Source organism: Scyliorhinus canicula, chromosome 9 (genome assembly GCF_902713615.1).
Source record: "Scyliorhinus canicula chromosome 9, sScyCan1.1, whole genome shotgun sequence".
NCBI classification, from domain to species: domain Eukaryota; kingdom Metazoa; phylum Chordata; class Chondrichthyes; order Carcharhiniformes; family Scyliorhinidae; genus Scyliorhinus; species Scyliorhinus canicula.
In genome coordinates, this window is record NC_052154.1 from 106,424,334 (window position 1) to 106,444,652 (window position 20,319).

Consider the following 20,319-nt stretch of genomic DNA (forward strand, 5'->3'; position numbering starts at 1 on the left):
GAGGGTGTTGGCGGTCTTGCACGGGCACTGGTGATGTGGCACATACCCAGAGGGAGGTGGCACAGTCACAGTGTGGTCCACTCCATGGCTGCGAGCATTGAGAGCCTAGTCATGACGGGAGTGGACCTCCAGCACTGGCAGTGCCAGGTGATGGGGTTGCTTCAAGGGTTGGCCACATCCCATGGAGTAACCCGGGGGCCATCGGGCACCAAGTGGGAGGAAGAGGAGATGATCGGGCCTGTGCCGGTGACTCCCACAGGGGAGGTGTCTCGGCCTCCCTCCTACTGTACCTGGTGCAAGTGATAGGTAACGAGCAGAACAGGGTGGCACCATGCCACATGGGTCACCCGACCAGCAGCCGGGTCCATTCAGGCCCGGTCGCCCCAGAAGTCGGCCTCAAAAGGGGACTTAAGTCACAGGGCTGGAATCGCAGCAGGCCACCTCCACTCCTGAGTTACTGCCTGGGATCTACCTAGGCATAACATTAGGGCTCGTAAGGACTGCCCCCGCATGTCCTGCTCCCCCCTCCTCCCCATCCTCCAACCTACCACCTGCTGTTTCCCCAGCACTCTGCATTCTGCAATGCACCACTGGCTATGGCATCCTTCCCTGCTGACAGGTACCCGGCCCTACCGGAGAGGGTACTGGTGCATGGCCTTTTCCATGCCAGCTGTATGCTCCGTTGCCCCATTCGGCATCCTCCAGTGGGCATTGCCCTTGAACGGGCCGCATGATGCCCCACCGGCGGGTGGTGCTCATTTGGGGGGGTAGAGATGGAGTTTGAGGGTGGTGGGTGGGGGTTGGAGTGCTGGGGTGGTTGGTTGGATGGTGGAGCATGGGGATGGTGGGGGAGACGGTTGGGGGGTGAAGTGCGAGGATATGGGGTGGGCATCCATATTCCAGGTGATACTCTGCGTAACCACGGGCCAGAGTGGTCGGTCACCGGGGTGCACGGCAAGTGGGGTCATCCCGAGGTCACTCCCATGGCTCATCCCCAGGTCACTCCCGTCACCACCTCCCCCCCCCCTCAGGACTGGTGGACCCTCTCCCCCCCGCCCCCCCCACTCCAGCAGCCAGCCCCAGCGGCTGAATAAGCAACCAACATTCACACCTCTGCATGTCCTACCTCCTCTTTCTCCCTCAGCAGCCATGGTGACTGTTTCTCGATTTTTAAAACCCCAGGTGTTACTCACTTACCGCATTGCGGTGGCCCTGGACAATACCAGATAAGGACCGTTAATGATATGCTAACGGCATTTACTGTACATGCAGAGTAGAATGCATTGACGCTGCTGTCAAGGCAGCGGAGCATAGCATTCTGACAGGCGCCCAGCGCTGACCACGATGTTCACCACACACGTGATTCTTCGCCCAATCGCGTTTTGCGATTACGGCGTTGTTGGACGGAGAATTGGTTCTTTGATCTCTCCTTCTCTTGGGATTTGAGTAATGGGAAAAAATGCAACACCAAATAAATAGTTACAGAACACAAATCTTATATTTGCAATTGAAAAGGCAGGCGCTGGAGGAACATTGCTTATGATTTGCCCCAAAAGTTATTGTACAGCTAATTATGGAGACAATGCCTCCAGATTCCCTCTCAAATAGATGTGTCTGATAAATATTTGTCGGTGTAATTTTATACTATTTCACCAAAAGTCCTTGTTGTAACCAAACACAATTGCTGGGTACAGGACTGATTTAGATCAGAGACTGTATCAAACGTGATTGAGTTTACTCTTCCTTGAAGTCAACGGAACATTAAATTGGGCAGGACAAAACAAAAACACCAGAAGATCTGGGTTAAAATTGATGCTGAATAGTCATCGGCCGCCTAGATCTTCTGTGAAGTGGTAATCACCATGGGGTTTCTGCTGTCCTCAAATGTTTCAATGCCTTGCTTTAGCATTTCCTGGGTAACAGCCCACGAAACTGTCCGAATCCAGTTCTTATTCAGTGCTGGAAACCTTTGTGAAGGGGAGCAAGAGAATTGCTTGTCAGAAGTTCAAAGTTCTTTGCAATTCCCATGGTTGTCAGCACTTTTGAACTTCATCCCGGTCCCAGCATGTCGACATTCCAGAGACTGAAAGAAGCTAAAAATCTTGTTTGACCTTGCAGAAAGTACGCTTATGCTCGATTTTCTAAATCTGTCCAGAAAGTACCACAGAAGGACCTCTGACCAATGACTCAGTGTAACTTTGTCATGGGTATCATGAGCTGGTTTGAAAAGACTCCTGGAAGGGTTCCCATGTGCAAGTGACAACCTGACAGCCTGATAATTCTGACATTCTGACATTCCAGACAAATGAAGCTAGTTCAGTTGCAGAACTGCCCAGACACATTGGAAGATTTTGAAGGGAGCATTAAAAGAATGCACAAAGATTTGACTGGAACAATGATGGGAAGCTTCAAAACACATATCAGTTTTTATTATGTAACGTACCAGAATAAAAGGAAACCCCAGCAGAAATTTGGCTTTAGTTTTGTGTGCAGGATTTCCGAGGGGGAAGGGAGGAGTTATGGTCTGGTAATCAATCCAGGACAATCCTGTGGGGGATCAGGCTGTTGATGATGTTGACGCAGGAAGTCCCCAAGTTAACCAAGGGCTGTTGAAGGTGGGGAAGGGTCTTTGTGTGCCACAGGGGTGATGTTGGCTATGCGATACTTATGGAGGGTGTGAGGAAGCAGCCCTGAGTGAACAGGCTGTGCTGGAAAGGCATTTACCTCTTCTCACTTCATTTTAAAATGGGGTTACCTGACCCCATTTCATCTCTATTAGAAGTGGGTAGATTTGAAGCAGTTTGGGTTCCAGAATTCTAAAATGTTCACAGCTCAGCATGCCCCAACACATCTATTTCTGGTGGTTACAATTCCCATCTATCTTTCCATTTGTATGATGTGGTGCCATTACTGCCAATAATTGGAAAAATTTGACAGCAGATCTACTAGGTAAGAAATTATGAAATAATATTGTCGGAATACTTAGTAGATTCAACTGAAAATTACCCCACCTCCGACAACGAGAACAGATCAGTTAAAAATAAAATAGTCGGCTGTTACATTAAAATGGAATGAGCGATTTCATATGAATATAGATTTCTGATGAATATTCTGTAATTCTAACACCTGCAAGTGAACTTCCAGGGTTGTTCTGAATGCGATGGATGAAAATATACAAAACCCCAAAAATACATTTAAACAGAGCATTGTCAAAACATACGGTAAACTTTGTACAATCTAGAAATGAGGAAAATGGTGAAATAATTGGTTTGATAATTATTTTACATAAAATATGCTCTCCATGAACATAACAGTGAGATGAACAGCACAAGAGCAGGATTATTGGAGTGACTCCCCTCAGAAAAGACTCGAGGAGGATTTCTATCTGAAAAAAGAAGAAACAAAACTTGGGAACTATTTCCAAAGATTTTCAAAGTCTGAATATATTGAACTTGATAATACATTTTAGCAAAGATAAATAAACACTGAATGCTGAAAATCTGAAACAATAATCCAAAAACTGTAGGAAAAGCTGTAAATGCTCAATAGGTGAATCAATATCTGGAAAGGAGCATTTATCAACATTTCTTGTCTGCATTGACTAGTCTACTGTACATTAGCGATAATGTGTTTATAACAAAGACAGAAACACACCAGTTTATTTCAATATTATAAAATAAAATTAGTCTAAATTTAAATTTTCTACAGAATTGGGAAGTGTCTTGTAATGAAGTACTTTCACAGACTCCAGTGGAAACACAAAAGAAAAACTGTGCAACAGTACAGCAGCCACAAGGCTGCACCAAGTCTCCTACATTCTTGTCTCCAACAGAGATCTCCACCCTTTCGATGATTACCCACTCTCAGTTCAAATTGCTCCCCCATGGCATGTGACTCTTACTCTGCTGTGTTTCCCTTTAAGGGACAATCATCACAATTCACAACATGTTCCCAGTAGGACAGGACTTCAGCTTACCTTGAACCCTCCGTGATTCTCTGGCATTAAAATCAGTTAAATGTTGTATGTGGCTTTTTGGCTGGATTGAGAACAAATTTTTGTCCTGACAAACATTGGAAGTGCAAGTGTTTCGGAAATTTTGATTGGTCTACCTCAACAACATTCTATTCACTGGTACCACTCCTGAAGATTGTATGACTAGCCTGGAAGATGCATTAAAGAGGTTTTGGGTTGCGGGGCCCATCTCACATGTGGAAAATGTATTTTCCAGGCCTCAGAAGCGACGTGTCCAGGATGAGTGTTGGTGCATAAGGGTTGCATCCCCTGGAACAAAAGATCAAATCCATACGTGAAGTCTCTGCAGCCAAATATGTCAGTTAGATCAAATCCTTTCTCAGTATGGGAAAATATTATGGAAGATTCATTTTAAATTTAGCCACATTAGCACCATTACATCAGTGACTAAAGAAACATCAGCAGTGACAATGGAGGGAGCTCCAAGAGAAAGGTTTTCAAGTGGTAAAGTAAGCCTTAACTTACAGTCCTTGAACCTCTTGCTTCATTTTGACCTGGAAAACCAATCGTGCTCACATGTCCTGCGTTCCCTTACGGCAAAGGGGCACTATTATCCTATGTTATTATGTTATTATCCCATATTCCCCCTATGTTAGGGGGCTGGTTTAGTTCAGTGAACTAGACAGCTGGTTTGTGATGCAGAACAAGGCCAGCAGCGCAGGTTCAATTCCCGTACCAACTGAAAATTCTGAATTCTCCCTCTGTGTACCTGAACGGGCATCGGAATGTGGTGACTAGGGGCTTTTCACAGGAGCTTCATTGCAATGTTAATGCTAATGTAAGCCTAGTTGTGACAGTAAAGATTATTTATTGGGCAGCATGGTAGCACAGTGGGTAGCACGGTTGCTTCACAGCTCCAGGTTTGATTCCCGGCTTGGGTCACTGTCTGTGCGGAATCTGCATGTTCTCCCTGTTTCTGCATGGGTTTCCTCCGGATGCCCCGGCTTCCTCCCACAAGTCCCAAAGATGTGCTGCTAGACAATTTGGACATTCTGAATTCTCCCGCTGTGTACCCGAACAGGCGTCAGAATGTGGCGACTAGGGACTTTTCACAGTAACGTCATTGCTGTATTAATGAAAGCTACTTGTAACAATAAAGATTATTATAAAAAATATTATTATTATCCCACAAGATGGGAGATGGTTCTGAGAGACCTATCGTCTCTGCCTTAAGGACACTTTCAGAAGTGTACAGATTGTGAAAAAGGGCTTACAGTTATTTATGATGTGAAGAAATTTCACCAATATCTATATGGATGGTGATTTGACATAGTAATCGATCTTAAACTATTACTGGGACTTTTAAGGGCAGGCAAGCCTATACCACCCACAGCCTCGGCTAGAATGCAACGTTGGGCCTTGCTGCTGGTGACCTAGAATTATGCTTTCCAACACCGACCTGGCACACAAAGTGCGAATGCAACTGCATTGAGTCATACTTTGGTTCTGTCTTCACAAAAGAGGACACAAGTCAGAAATGTTGGAGAATGAAAGGATAGTGAGAAGGAAAACTGAGAGAGATCAACATTAGTAGAGAAATGGTGCTGGGAAAATTGATGGGATTGAAGGCGGATAAATCCCCAGGGCCTGAGAATCTGCATCCCAGAGTGCTTAAGGAGGTGGCTCTGGAAATAGTGGATGCATTGGTGGTCATCTTCCGGGATTCTATAGACTCTGGAACTGTCCCGGCAGATTGGAGGGCAGCTCATGTCACTCTGATATCCAAAAAGAGAGGTAGAGAGAAAGCAGGGAACTATAGACCAGTAAGCCTAACATCGGTAGTGGGGAAAATGCTTGAATCCATCACCAAAGACTTTATAGGAACATTTAGAAAGCAGTGGTAGGATCAGTCAGAGTCAGCATGGATTTATGAAGGGAAAATCATGCGTGACAAATCTGTTAGAATTCTTTGAAGATGTAACCAGTACAGTTGACAAGAGGGAGCCAGTCGATGTGGTATATTTGGACTTTCCGAAGGTGTTTGACAAAGTCTCGCATGTGAGATAATTGTGCAAAATTAAAGCGCATGGGATTGGGGGAAATGTATTGAGGTGGATAGAAAACTGGTTGGCAGAGAGGAAACAAAGAGTAGGGATTTATGTGTCCTTTTAAAATTGGCAGGCAGTAACTCATGGAGTACCACAGAGATCGGTGCTGGGACTCCAGCTATTCACAATATATATTAATGATTTGGATGAGGGAACAAAATGTAACATCTAAAAGTTTGTAGATGATACTAAGTTAGGTGGGAGGGTGAATTTTGACGAGGATGCAGGGATCCTACAGCATGATCTGGACAGGATGGGCAAGTGGGCAAATCAATGGAAAATGCAGTATAATTTGGATAAGTGTGAGGTTATTCACTTTGGAAGCAAAAAGAGGAAGGCAGATTACTACCTGAATGGTTGTAAATTGGGAGAGGGGAGTGTCCAGTGGGACCTGGGTGTCACAAGTCTGCTTCAAGTGAAGTTACTGTGAAAAGCCCCTAGTCGCCACATTCCGGCGCCTGTTCGGGGAGGCTTTGACGTCCTGAGCCTCTATGTACAACAAGCAAAGTTGTTGCATCAACAGGGGGGCGTCACGGTAGCACAGTGGTTAGCACTGTTGCTTCACAGCTCCAGGGTCCCAGGTTTGATTCCCTACTTAGGTCACTGTCTATGTGGAGTCTGCATGTTCTCCCCGTGTCTGCATAGATTCCCTCCGGGTGTTCTGGTTTCCTCCCACAAGTCCCAAAAGACGTGCTGTGAGGTAATTTGGACATTCTGAATTTTCCCTCGATGTACCCGAACAGGCACCAGAATGTGGTGACGAGGGGATTTTCACAGTAACTTCATTGCAGTGTTAATGTATGCCTACATGTGACAATAAAGATCATTATTAAAGATTTAAAGCCCATGAGTACCTCTCCGCGGGCAGCTGTGGAGACGACCCAAAATGTGGATGATCACTCCCCTCGCTCTGGTGCAGATCACCGCAGCTGACAGATTCCTCCGAGAAACATCACAGATTATGATTTAGAGGGAGAGACACCCGACCTCCACACCTGGTACAGATAACCCCTTTTACAAATGGTGGTGAAAATACTGTGCGAACATACTCAGACAAGGATTGCCAAAACAGTGCCTTTTGCTACCGCGGAGAGACAAATGTAACAAAATTGACCAAATATTAAATTAAGAAAGATGCAGATGAATACGAGGTTTCATTAACCAATTCTTTAATTCAGTTCTGAGTCAAGGTCCAATTATAAGCTTGCAGTTCGGTGGCAATCCAATTCAAAACAAATTAAAAGTGAACTGTTGAGATTCCTTTCATACTTGGTTAAGTAAGGAAATTGAAATCAGTTTAAAGGAAAATAAAGGATAAAGGAAAATAAATTGAAGCACAAACATTAACTATTTCAACGGGCAATTAATTGTTTTTAAATTGCACTGAAGCTTGTGTGTCTAACTTATTCATCATAAGGTTTAATTGTGCATTTAAGTCATATATTGAAGAAGAATGGAGGATCTTGTTTATTATTTTACCCAAGAGGGTGTGAGCTTGAAGTGTTCTGTCTCTTTAAGAATCCGTAGATGCGAGAGAAAGCTGAGGATTGATGGTTTGAGATTTACAAGCTGTGTATTTCGTTTGTTTTGTGTGGATGTTTGTGAAGTTGTGTCATTGTTAAGGTTTATCATCTGGGGAATTAACCTGGAGTTTTTATTTATAGATATTCTGAAAGTTTACTACAGAACCAAAAGGATGCTTAAATAATTAATTTTGGTCATTGTTGCTGCAACAAGTTTCGCTTCTTGTGGATTCATGATATTTGCGTGATGTATGTTTCAAAATTTAATGTTTCTGCCTGATAATTTCAGTGATTTGAGTCAAACAGCTAACAAAACCTGGAATCATGTTTTTCTGGCCAGAATCATTTCAATAGATTTCATAAAATTTACAGTGCAGAAGGAGACCATTCGCCCAACCTGGGAAACGAACCCGGGTCCCAGGCACTGTGAAGCAACAGTGTTAACCACTATGCTACCGTGCCACCCTGATTCCAGGATATTTTTGATAAACATGTGGGAATTTTAATCTGGATACAAATTCACACATGTAAGAATGAGATCATTTTAATTCAATATGGTTAATTGGAATTTGGGATTTTTTTTTAATAAACAATTTTATTGAGGTAGTTTTTGGCTTTGTAAACAGTTACAGACGTCAACAGAAAGAAAGCAAAAAAGGCAAAAATGTGCAAACATCCACATACATTCAATACTTCAATCGTAACATACTGCACAAGCCCGTTCCTCTCCCACCGGTACTACCCGCCATTTTATCCCTCCTACTCTACTCTACACTACACCCCCCCCCCCGCCCCCTGCTGACGCTCACTCTCCCGCAAAGAAGACAATAAATGGTTGCTACCTCCGGGCGAATCCCTGTACAGATCCCCTCAAGGCGAACTTAATTTTTTCCATACCCAGGAAACTTGACATGTCCGCAAGCCACAACTCAGTCTTCGGGGGCTTTGAGTCCCTCCACGCCAATAGTATTCGTCGCCGAGCTATCAGGGAAGCAAAGGCCAAAACATCGGCCTCTTTCTCCCCCTGGACTCCCGGGTCTTCCGAAACCCCAAATCTTGCCACCCCTGGACCCATCGCCACCCTTGTTTTTAGCACCCGGGACATGACGCCCGCAAATCCCTCCCAGTACCCCCTAAGCTTAGGGCATGCCCAAAACATGTGAACGTGGTTCGCTGGTCCTCCCGCGCACCTAGCGCATTTGTTCTCTATCCCAAAGAATTTGCTCATCCAAGCCACCGTCATGTGGGCCCAGTGAACGACCTTAAATTGAATCAGCCCGAGCCTGGCAGATGTTGCGGTCGAATTTACCCTACTCAGGGCCTCTGCCCACAGCCCGTCCTCCATTTCCCCACCTAGCTTCTGCACCCATTTAAGTTTCAGTTCCTCCGTCTGGGACCCTTCCTCCCTCATGAGCACCTTATAAATATCAGAGACTCTACCCTCCCCTTATTCCCCCTGAGAGACTATTCTGTCTTGGATCCCCATTGGCGGGAGGTGTGGGAAAGATGGGACCTGTCTACGAACAAAGTCCCACGACTGTAGGTACCTAAAATCATTTCCCCTTACCAGCCCAAATTTCTCCTCCAAGCTCCTCAAACTCGCAAAGCTCCCTTCCAGGAACATAACCCCCACCCCTCCCACCCCCGCCCGCCGCCATGCGCGAAACCCCCCATCCATACTCCCGGGGGCAAACCAATGGTTGTCGCAGATTGGCGCCCAAACCGACGCCCCCATCTCCCCCACATGCCTCCTCCACTGACCCCATATCCGCAGGGTCACCACCACTACCGGGCTGGTGGAGTACCTGGCCGGCAGCAGCGGTAGAGGAGCCGTGACCAGGGCTGCCAAGCTGGAGCCCCTGCACGAAGCCACCTCCACCCACTCCCAGATAGACCCCGTACCCACCATCCACTTCCTTATCATAGCGATGTTGACCGCCCAGTAATAATTAATCAGACTCGGCAAAGCCAGCCCTCCCTCGCTGCGGTTCCTCTCCAGCATCGCCTTCTTCACCAGTGGGGATTTTCCCGCCCAGACAAAGCTCATGATCATCCTGATAACTCTTTTGAAGAAGGACTGTGGGACAAAGATCGGGAGGCACTGGAAAACAAACAGAAATCTAGGGAGGATTGTCATCTTTACCGTCTGCACCCTCCCTGCCAGCGACAGCGGGAGTGCATCCCATCTCCGAAACTCTCCCTTCATTTGCTCCACCACCCTGGCCAAATTTAACCTGTGCAGCCTGCCCCGGTCTCGTGCCACCTGTATTCCCAAATACCGGAAATTTTTCTCAACCAGCCTAAACGGTAGCCCTCTCAATCTGTTCTCCTGGCCCCTTGCCTGTACCACAAACATTTCACTCTTGGCCGTATTTAATTTGTATCCTGAAAACTGGCCGAACTTCCTCAACATTCCCAGTATACTTCCCATCCCGGCCACTGTGTCCGACACGTACAGGAGCAGGTCGTCTGCGTAAAGAGAGACCCTATGTTCTACCCCGCCCCTCACCATCCCCTTCCATCCCTCTGCGGCTCTCAGCGCAATCGCCAGCGGCTCTATGGCCAGCGCAAACAGCAGCGGGGAGAGCGGGCAGCCCTGCCTGGTCCCTCGGTACAGCCGAAAGTACTCCAACACTTCTCTGTTAGTCCTGACGCTGGCCTTCGGGGCCTGATATAATAATTTGATCCAATCCACCAGTCCCTCCCTGAACCCAAACCGTCCGAGCACCTCCCATAGATAGTCCCACTCCACCCTGTCAAAGGCCTTCTCGGTGTCCATCGCCACCACTACCTCCACATCCCTGTCCGCCGGGGGCATCATTATCACATTAAGTAATCTTCTCAGGTTGGCCGCCAGCTGCCTACCTTTCATGAACCCAGTTTGGTCCTCCCCAGTCACCTCCGGTACGCAGTCCTCCATTCTAACCGCCAGTACCTTTGCCAGGAGCTTGGCGTCTACATTAATCAGGGAGATTGGCCTGTAGGACCCGCACGCCTCCGGGTCTTTACCCCGCTTCAATATCAGTGATATAGTGGCTTGCGACATTGTCGGCGGCAGGGTCCCTCTGTCCCTTGCCTCATTGAAAACTCTCGCCAAGACCGGGCCCACCAGCTCAGAAAACTTCCTATAGAACTCTACTGGGTATCCATCCGGCCCCGGGGCTTTCCCCGACTGCATGACCTTTAGGCCCCCCAATACCTCCTCCACTCTAATCGGGGCCCCCAGCTCATCCACTCGCTCCCCACCTACTGTTGGGAATGTTAACCTGTCCAGAAACCTTTTCATCTCCTCCGGTTCTTCCGGCGGCTCTGAAGTATACAGCTTGCGATAGAAGTCCCGGAATACCTTATTCAATCCTGCCGTGTCCTCCACTTTGCGCCCCTCCCCATCCATCACTCTACTTATTTCCCTGGCCGCCTCCCTCCTCCTGAGTTGCTGCGCTAACAGTCTGCTAGCCTTTTCCCCATGCTCGTACACCACACCCCTCGCCTTTCTAAGCTGTTCCAAGGCCCTACTCGTGGATAGTGCCCCCAGTTCCACCTGTAGTCTCTGCCTCTCCCTGAGTAAAACCTCCCCCGGGGACTCCGCGTGCTCTTCATCTATCCGACCCATTTCCCTGAACAATCTATCCATCTCTGCCCTGTCTGCCTTGGCTCTGTGGGCCCCAATTGAAATCAGCTCCCCCCGCATTACTGCCTTTAGCGCCTCCCACAGGGTCGCCGCTGAGACCTCCCCCGTGTCATTCACCTGCAGGTAATTTTGCATACACCTCCGAAGCCTCTCACAGGTCTCCTCCTCCGACATCAGTCCCACGTCTAGCCTCCATTGCGGGCGTTGGTAGCTCGCCCCCCCCCCCCCCCCCCCGATCTGCAGGTCTACCCAGTGGGGGGCATGGTCTGAGATAGTAATTGCCGAATATTCCATGTTCTTTACCTCCCCTATACAATCCCTGCTTAGTACGAAGAAATCTATCCTAAAATATACTTTATGGACGTGCGAGTAAAACGAGTAGCCCCTTCCTGTCGGCTGTCTGGCTCTCCAGGGGTCCACTGCCCCCATTTGCTCCATAAACCATTTCAGCTCCCTTGCCATTGCTGGGAGTCTACCCGTTCTGGGACACGACCGATCCAAAGCCGGGTCAAGGACCATGTTAAATTATTAGCCTGCGAGAGTCCAGGTCCGGGATCTTCCCCAGCACTCTTTTAAAGAAGTCCACGTCATCCCAGTTCGGGGCATATATATTCACCAGCACCACTCTTCTCCCCTCCAGTCTGCCCCGTACCATCAGGTGTCTGCCCCCCCTGTCTGCGGCTATGCCCTCCGCCTCAACTTGCACCCGCTTGTTGATCATGATTGCCACCCCCCTGGACTTCGAGTCCAAGTCAGAGTGGAAGACCTGGCTAATCCAGCCCTTTCTTAGCCTGGTCTGGTCAGACACTTTCAGATGTGTCTCCTGCAACATAATTACGTCGCCCTCAGAGCCCGCAAGTGCGCGAACACCCGCGCCCTCTTAACCGGCCCATTCAGTCCCATTCATCTCCAGGTGACCAGCCTGGTCGGGGGGCAAAACCCATCCCCCTCCCCGAACGCTGGTCAGCCATAGCCTTTCTCGGGCCTGCCCCCGGCCCGTGCGTTGCGCCATTCCTGGCCCGCCTGTTGGCTGCCTCCACCCTCGACCTCCTTTCCAGTGCCTATTTCAAGTCCCTCCCACGTCAGCAGAACCCCCCCCCCCCCCAAAAACATCCCCCGATACCCCCACCCCTGCCATCCACTGGCTGTGATCTCCCCCCCCCCCCCACCTGAATCCCTTGACTAGCCAATCTGCTAGCCCGGTGACTCAACACTCCGTCCTCCTCCCCACTCCCCGGCACCCCATCCCCCTCTCCAACCCACTGGAGCAAACTCACTTGCACAGGAAGGCATGGACATCAACAAAACAAACAAAAACAAGAAAAAAACAAAACCCCGCAACCCACGTCCTTGGCCCCTCTTGCTGACCGGCCCCCCTTCGTTACCATGCCGGCTCCAGTGTCCTCCACGAGCTGCACAAAAAGTACAAATCCGCCCAACAAGGAAAAAACAGAAAAAAGAGGAAAAAACAAAAACATAAGAGAAAAAAAATACAAAAAAAAACACAAACCAATGTCCATGAACAAAGGAAAGAATCCCAAATGTTCTGCTTGGCACCTTTGACCCAGCAAACCGTTGAACAGCAGTCCAGGCCTATTCAGCGTACTTTCCTACGGTAGTCCTCGGGCCCTAATTTGCGTCCGTGGGGCCTCTTTTCGGGACCAGCCCCTGATCCCTTGCAAAGTCCATCGCTTCTTCAGGCTCGGAGAAGTAGTGGTGTTGACCCTGGTGCGCGACCCATAAACGAGCCGGAAACAGCAGACCAAACTTCACGTGCTTCTTGAACAGCACCTCCTTGACATTCTTAAAGGCTGCTCGCTGCCGAGCCACCTCCTGGCTTAGGTCCTGGTAAATGCGGAGGACACTGTTGTTCCACACGCTGCTCCTGGCGCTCTTTGCCCACTGCAGCACCCGCTCCTTGTCCACGAACCTGTGGAACCTAATCACCATTGGGCGGGGGGGGGGTCCGCCTGGCCGCCCCTGCCTCGCCTGCACGCTGTATGCCCCCTCCAGCTCCGACGGTCGCGGAAAGGCTTCGGCCCCCATCAGCTGCATCAATAGGTCTGCTACAAACGCTGCGGCATCAGCTCCCTCAGCCCCCTCTGGGAGGCCGACCATCCTCAGGTTGTTCCTGCGGGCTCTATTCTCCAGCTCCTCCACTCTGTCTAGCAGTCTTCTCTGCCGCTCCTTCAGCCCGTCAACGTCTAGCGCCGCAACCGTCTGCGCATCCGCCTGCTCCTCCACCGCCTCTCCCAGCTCCTTAACTTTAACATCTTGAGCATCCAGCCTCTGGTTCAGCTGATCCACCACTTTCTGGATTGGGTCCAAGCTGTCCCGCTTCAGCGCTTCAAAACTGGACTTCATTACCTGGAGCATGTCATCCAGCGTCTGCTGGATTGCTGAGTCCAAGGTCCATGTGTCAGCCATCTTAGGTTCCAGGTAAGTTTCTTCAGGTCCTAGTCTCTGTCCCTTTTTCTCTCTTTTCTTCTGCCTCCTGGACTCCCGCTGTTCCATGTGCCGCAGCCCGCTCCTCAGCACTTTCGCTGCCGCCTTCCTTCTGGTCCCGCTATCGCGGGGAATCTGCCCCTAAACGCCTGCCAGAGTGAGAGCCCGCCAAATGTGCGGCTCACTCGGACATCGCTGCCACCGGAAGTTCCGGAATTTGGGATATTTGAAATAATTATAGTCAATCCTGTGTTGGATTGATAAAGATGCGGAAATTCCTTGTCAGGTTCAAAATGTTATTCCTGACACAACTTACACAATGAAAAAGAAAAACTAATTCTGAGATCAAGAGAAAGAAATCGTGTATGTAATGATATGTGTAATGTAGGGAGTGTAAAGGCTTAACAAGATGATGTCAATGTATCTCAACACTAGATGGCACGACAGACACTGCGACTTTTAACCACCTTGAGGGTCTCAACAGGGAACATTACATGGTACCATGTTGCTTACTAAAGTAATTTAGCTACAACTAGTAAGAATCTAAGAAATAAATTTAAAACAAAATTGTGCTCAGATTTCGAATGTAAGACTCTTTGCCAGTTTATTACATCTGCTCATCCAGACAAGTTGAGACCTCATGGAAAAACTGCAGACTCTGAAACAGTTACGGATTTCTGGTAATATTGGTGTTAATTGGAAAACTTTGAAGCAGCACTTTGAGCTTCACCTATCTGCCTCTGATATAGAAACAGCTCGCTATCAGGTAGCATTATTTTAATAATGGCTGGAACACAGGCGATTGAGCTATATAATTCCTTCCATTTTTACACTAATGATGCGGAAAAAAAATTTAATGTGATGATTGAGAAATTCGACCTTCACCGCAAAGCTCAGATTAATGAGACTTATAAGCGATATTTGTTCAAAAAGCGGGTTCAGAAACAAGGCAAATCCATCGATTGTGACTAAAGATGGAGAACTGCAATTTTTCAATCCTTACAGAGTCTCTGTTGCGGGACCAAATCATTTTTGGCAATAAGAATGAAAAATTGAGAGAACGTTTGCTTGGACAGAAAAGTTTAACGTCAGGAGATATAATTGAAATGTTCTGTGTGAGTGAACGTGCACAAAATTGGTATGCAGATATTCTGATTTGAGAAAGTGGCTCAAAAAAAGAAAACGTGGCTGATGCAATTGAGGCTGTTGCACACTCAAGAAGACAGCATGCTACAGTTGATGGCTATTTTGTATATGATGGACGCAATGTCATGATGTGTAGACATTGTAGATAGGCCCACCCACAAAGAAAATCCCCAGTATTCAAAAAAATCTGTTCCAAATGCGGTAAACAGAATCATTTTGCTGCGCAGTGCCGTTCAGCGGCAGTTTAAAAAATCAATTTAATTCAAAAGAAATATGAATGTTCAGAGGATTAATACGAATAAAGATACAGCAAATATGGTGAAACCTGATACTGTTACAAATGACTGTTGTCTTGAAGATACATTCTTTGTTGGCATTGTTGACAAGTACCAGACAACTTTGAAGTGCAATTCTTCGCCACAGATATTGCATCCTATAAAATCAATCAGCTCAGAAGATGAATGGGCCATTCCATTACACGTTAATGGCTCCGAGATTGTGTTTAAACTTGACACTATTGCAGATGCTAATTTAATTTTTTTTTTTAAATTTAGATTACCCAATTATTTTTTACAATTAAGGGGCAATTTAGCGTGGCCAATCCACCTACTCTGCACATTTTTGGGTTGTGGGGGCGAAACCCACGCAGACACGGGGAGAATGTGCAAACTCCACACGGACAGTGACCCAGAGCCGGGATCGAACCTGGGACCTCAGTGCCGTGAGGCGGTTGTGCTAACCACTAGGCCACCGTGCTGCCCGAGATGCTAATTTAATTAACAAATTTTATTTATCCAAGCTACTTAGGCTTCCTAAGGCTCAAGACACCGACTGCCAGTTATGTGACTACAATGGTAGCACGATTACTTCCTTGGGTTCATGCTATCTCTTGATAAGAAACAAAGACACAAAGTTGCCATTGCGATTTGAAATTGTTCATGTTAGACGTTCATCACTATGAGGTGTACAAGCGTGTCAAGACTTAAAACTTGTGCAGTCTTCAAACCTTCACAGCACTGACAAACCTCCTGCCCCTGTGTAAGAAGACATTGAGGACAGACTAGCAAAGTTTCCAGATGATTTCAGAGTATGGGTATTCTATCTTTTAAATATAAAATTCAACTCAAAGCGAATGCTAAACCGGTGGTGCACCCTCCGAGAAGAATTCCTGCTCCGTCATGTGACTGTCTCAAGCAATAACTTGAAAGAATGCAACATCTCGAGATTATTTCCAATATTACAGAACCTATAGATTGGGTCAGCTTGATGGTGTGCGTGAAAAACCCAATGGTGACCTCAGCATTTGTATTGATGTAAAATATCTGAATATGAACATCAAATGGGAACACTATCCTATACCAAAGCGTGAAGAACGAACCAGTGAAATGGCTCATGCCAAGATATTCTCCAAACTTGATACTTCAAGAGGATTCTGGCAAGTTCAACTGGGCAACACAAGTAAAATATTGTGTACCTTCAACACGTCGTATGGTCGTTATTGCTTTAACAGGATGCTATTTGGTATAATCTCAGCATCAGAAATCTTCCATCGTTCCATGGAACAGATGATAGAAGTATAGATAGAGTTTGTGGACATGTGATGATATAATATGATCATCTAATCGTCAAGAACGCAATGCAAAACTCTTGCAGGTGTTACAAAGAATACACAAATACGGATTAATGCTGAATCGGACCAAGTGTCAGTTTGGTGTCTCAAATTTAAAATCTCTGGGTGACCAAATCTCTGAAAATGGTGTGCAACCAGATGATGACAATGATGTTGGGCGCTCTGAATCCGTGAAACACATACAGGCCACCAACATTTAAAATAGTACAACACTATTTTATTAAATTATAAACTGCAAAACATACTATTACTGTGGGTTACATGATGCTAGATGAACTAGAAACCTGTGCCTGTCCTAACCAGTCGAATAACTCAGCACGTGGTGAGAGTCTGTGCTGTAACTTATAAGCACTTGTGCTTCTGAGAGGCTGCATCCCGAATGAGCGGGAAAACTGATGCCCTCTGTCTTTATAGTGAGTGTGTTCTAACTGGTGATTGGCTGCGATGTTTGTGCATGTTGATTGGTCCGAGTGTATGTCCATCAGTGTGTGTGTCTGCACCATGATATACTGAAGTATATTATGACATCCCCCCTTTTACAAAAAATGTTGTGTATATGTGACAATAAATAGTGTGTGAAGAATGTTCCTAACTACATGTGTGGTGCAAAGACGTACTTACAGAACTATGTACAGGAAACAAAGCTATATACAAGGGAAGGTGCCTGGTGCAGAAAACTAGTATGCAACAAATTGAATGAGAACAATGCTATATACAAACCAAGAGAAAACGAGTAAACAAGGCAGGGAAACATCTCAGAGAGTCCATACATTTGGAAAGTTCATAAATTCAGTCTCTGAGGTGGGCGACGAATTCTTGTGGACTGCCTCAAGGGTGGGTCGAGAGCTGCCAGGTCAAGAGCTGGGTGGGCTACAACACAGTCAGGAGGAGGCAGAGTGATCGGGAGCTCTGCACAGTCCATGGCAGGGTCAGCAGGAGAGCGATCCAGAGGATCCCGTTGCGATCATGGAACAAAGCGAAGGGCACGCCGATTGCGGCGCAGAATGGATACATCTGGTAGCCGAACCAGGAAGGAGCGGGGGGCCACCTGCCTAAGGACAACAGCAGTTGCAGACCAGCCACCATCCGGGAGATGGACGCGAACATTGTCGTTCGGCTCGATAGCAGGGAGATCAGCAGCACATGAATCGTGTGTCGCCTTTTGCTGCGCCCGAGACGTCTGCATCTTGCGAAGAACTGCAACATGGTCGAGATTTGGTACATGGGTAGACGGCACCGTCGTCCTCAGGATGCAATTCATTAACAACTGTGTGGGCGACAAACCAGTGGAGAGCGGGGCGGAGCGATAGGCCAACAGGGCTAGATAGAAGTCAGACCCAGCATCAGCAACCTTGCAGAGGAGCCTCTTAACTATGTGAACCCCCTTTTCTGCTTTGCCATTGGACTGAGGGTACAGAGGACTGGATGTCACTTGGGTGAAATTGTACCGCCGGGCGAAACTGGCCCATTCCTAGCTGGTGAAGCAGGGGCCATTGTCCAACATCACCGTGAGCGGGATGCCGTGCCGAGAAAATGTCTCTTTGCACGCCCGAATGACAGCGGACAAAGTGAGGTTGTGCAATCTGATTACCTCTGGGTAATTTGAAAAGTAATCGACAATCAGAACATAGTCCCTACCCAATGCGTGGAACAGGTCGATGCCCACCTTGGCCCAAGGTGACGTAACCAACTTATGGGGCATTAGAGTCTCCCGTGGTTGGGCCGGCTGAAAGCGCTGGCAGGTGGGGCAGTTGAGTACTGCGTTGGCGATGTCATCATTGATACCGGGCCAATACACAGCTTCACGGGCCCTTCGGCGACATTTTCAATGCCCAGATGGCCCTCGTATAACTGTTCCAGGACAAGCTGGCGCATGCTGTGCAGCATCACAATGCGGTCTAGCTTCAGGAGAACCCCTTCAACGACTGCCAGATCGTCTCGAACGTTATAAAACTGCGGGCATTGGCCCATGAGCCACCCGTCCGTCATGTGGCGCATGACACGCTGTAGCAGGGGGTCAGCCGCTGTCTCACGGCTAATTTGGATCAGGTATTCATACGATGCAGGTAAATGGGAGGCTGCGAACTCAACCTGGCCGTCGACCTGGCAAACGAACCCCTCAGGATCACATGGAATGATGACTGACCTGGAGAGGGCGTCCGCAACGATGAGGTCCTTGCCTGGGGTATACGCGAGTTGGAAATCATACCGCCGGAGATTGAGCAGGATGCGCTGGAGGCGAGGTGTCATGTCGTTCAAGTCCTTCTGTATTATATTGACGAGCGGGCGATGGTTGGTCTCGAAAGTGAATTGGGGAAGCCCATAAACATAGTCGTGAAACTTCACAACACCGGTCAGAAGGCCCAGGCACTCCTTTTCTATCTGCGCGTAGCGCTGCTCCGTGGGGGTCATTGCCCGTGACGCATACGCAACGGGGGCCCATGACGAGGCCTCATCACGCTGCCAAAGCATGGCTCCAATGCCAGACTGACTGGCGTCCGTAGAGATTTTTGTCTCTTTTGCCGGATCAAAGAAGGCCAGAACTGGGGCCGTGGTTAGTTTGGCCTTTAGTTCCCTCTATTTGAGTTCATGGGCAGGGAGCCACTGGAAGTCCGTCGTCTTCCTGACCAGGGTCCTGAGAGCTGTAGTATGCGAGACGAGGTTAGGGATGAACTTCCCTAAAAAGTTTACCATCCCCAAGAACCGGAGGACCGCTTTCTTGTCGTCTAGCGTTTTCATGGCAGTGATTGCAGCAACTTTGTCCTCATCCGGCCGCACACCCAAATGGGATATGTGGTCCCCTAGGAATTTGATATCTGACTAACCGAAAGAGCATTTAGCTCTATTGAGGTGGAGGCCATGTTCGTGTATGCGTTTGAAAACACGCTTGAGGCGATTGATGTGCTCCTGCGGGGTGGTGGACCAGATTATAATGTCATCGACGTAGACGCGAACACCTTCGATTCGCTCCATCATTTGTTCCATGATTCTGTGAAACACCTTGGACCCCGAGATGATCATAAATGGCATTCTGTTGTAGTAATATCTTCCAAAGGGAGTATTGAATGTGCATAGCTTTCTGCTAGATTCATCTAGCTGGATTTGCAAGAAGCCTTTTGAGGCGCAAGCTTTGTGAAGAGCTTGGCTTGAGCCATTTCACATGTGAGTTCTTCACGCTTGGGAATTGAGTAGTGCTCCTTCATGATATTTTGATTAAGATCCTTAGGATCTATACAAATTTTTAATTTGCCGGACGGCTTCTTTACACAGACCATGGAACTCACCCAGTTGGTTGGTTCCGTGATCCTGGAGATCATTCCTTGGTCCTGGAGGTCTTAGAGCTGTTGCTTGAGGCGGCCCTTAAGGGGCGGTGGAACCCTGCGAGGTGCATGTACCACAGGCGTGGCGTTCGGCTGAAGTAGAATCTTTTATGTATACGGGAGCGTGCCCATGCCCTCGAAGACGTTGTGGCACTGCTGGATAATGGCGTTGAGTTGCGCCCTGAAGTCGGTGTCAGGATAGGCCAGGCAGACACATCAATGGGAGAGAGAGAGAGAGTGAACCCTCTACACCAGGTTCAGCAGCTTACATCCCTGCGCGCCAAGCAAGGAGGCTTTCGAAGAAGCAACGATTTCAAACGACAAGGCGGCTGTGTGAGCACGATGCGTCACCTCCAGTTGGCATGAGCCGCTGGCAGCAATCGCATTTCCGTTGTAATCAAGCAGTTGGCATGCAGCTGGCAGGATGGCTGGTTTGACATGAAGGCTTTGAAGGTCAGACCGTGCAGTGAGATTGGCGGAGGCACCGGTGTCCAGGCGGAACCGTATTTGGGACCGGTTGACCATAAAGGTGGCACACCACTC

General features: G+C 48.0%; 1 protein-coding gene across 1 annotated transcript in view; it reads right to left on the reverse strand.

Annotated features, from left to right (window-relative positions):
• Positions 1-1,072: 1,072 nt before the first annotated feature.
• LOC119971594 (astacin-like metalloendopeptidase) overlaps positions 1,073-20,319 on the reverse strand; it is a 639,042-nt gene continuing 619,795 nt past the window's right edge. Inside the window, exon 14 of the mRNA XM_038807373.1 lies at positions 1,073-3,385. Coding sequence (XP_038663301.1) covers positions 3,282-3,385 — 104 coding nt within the window. The 3' untranslated portion in view covers positions 1,073-3,281. The remainder of the gene's footprint in view (positions 3,386-20,319) is intronic.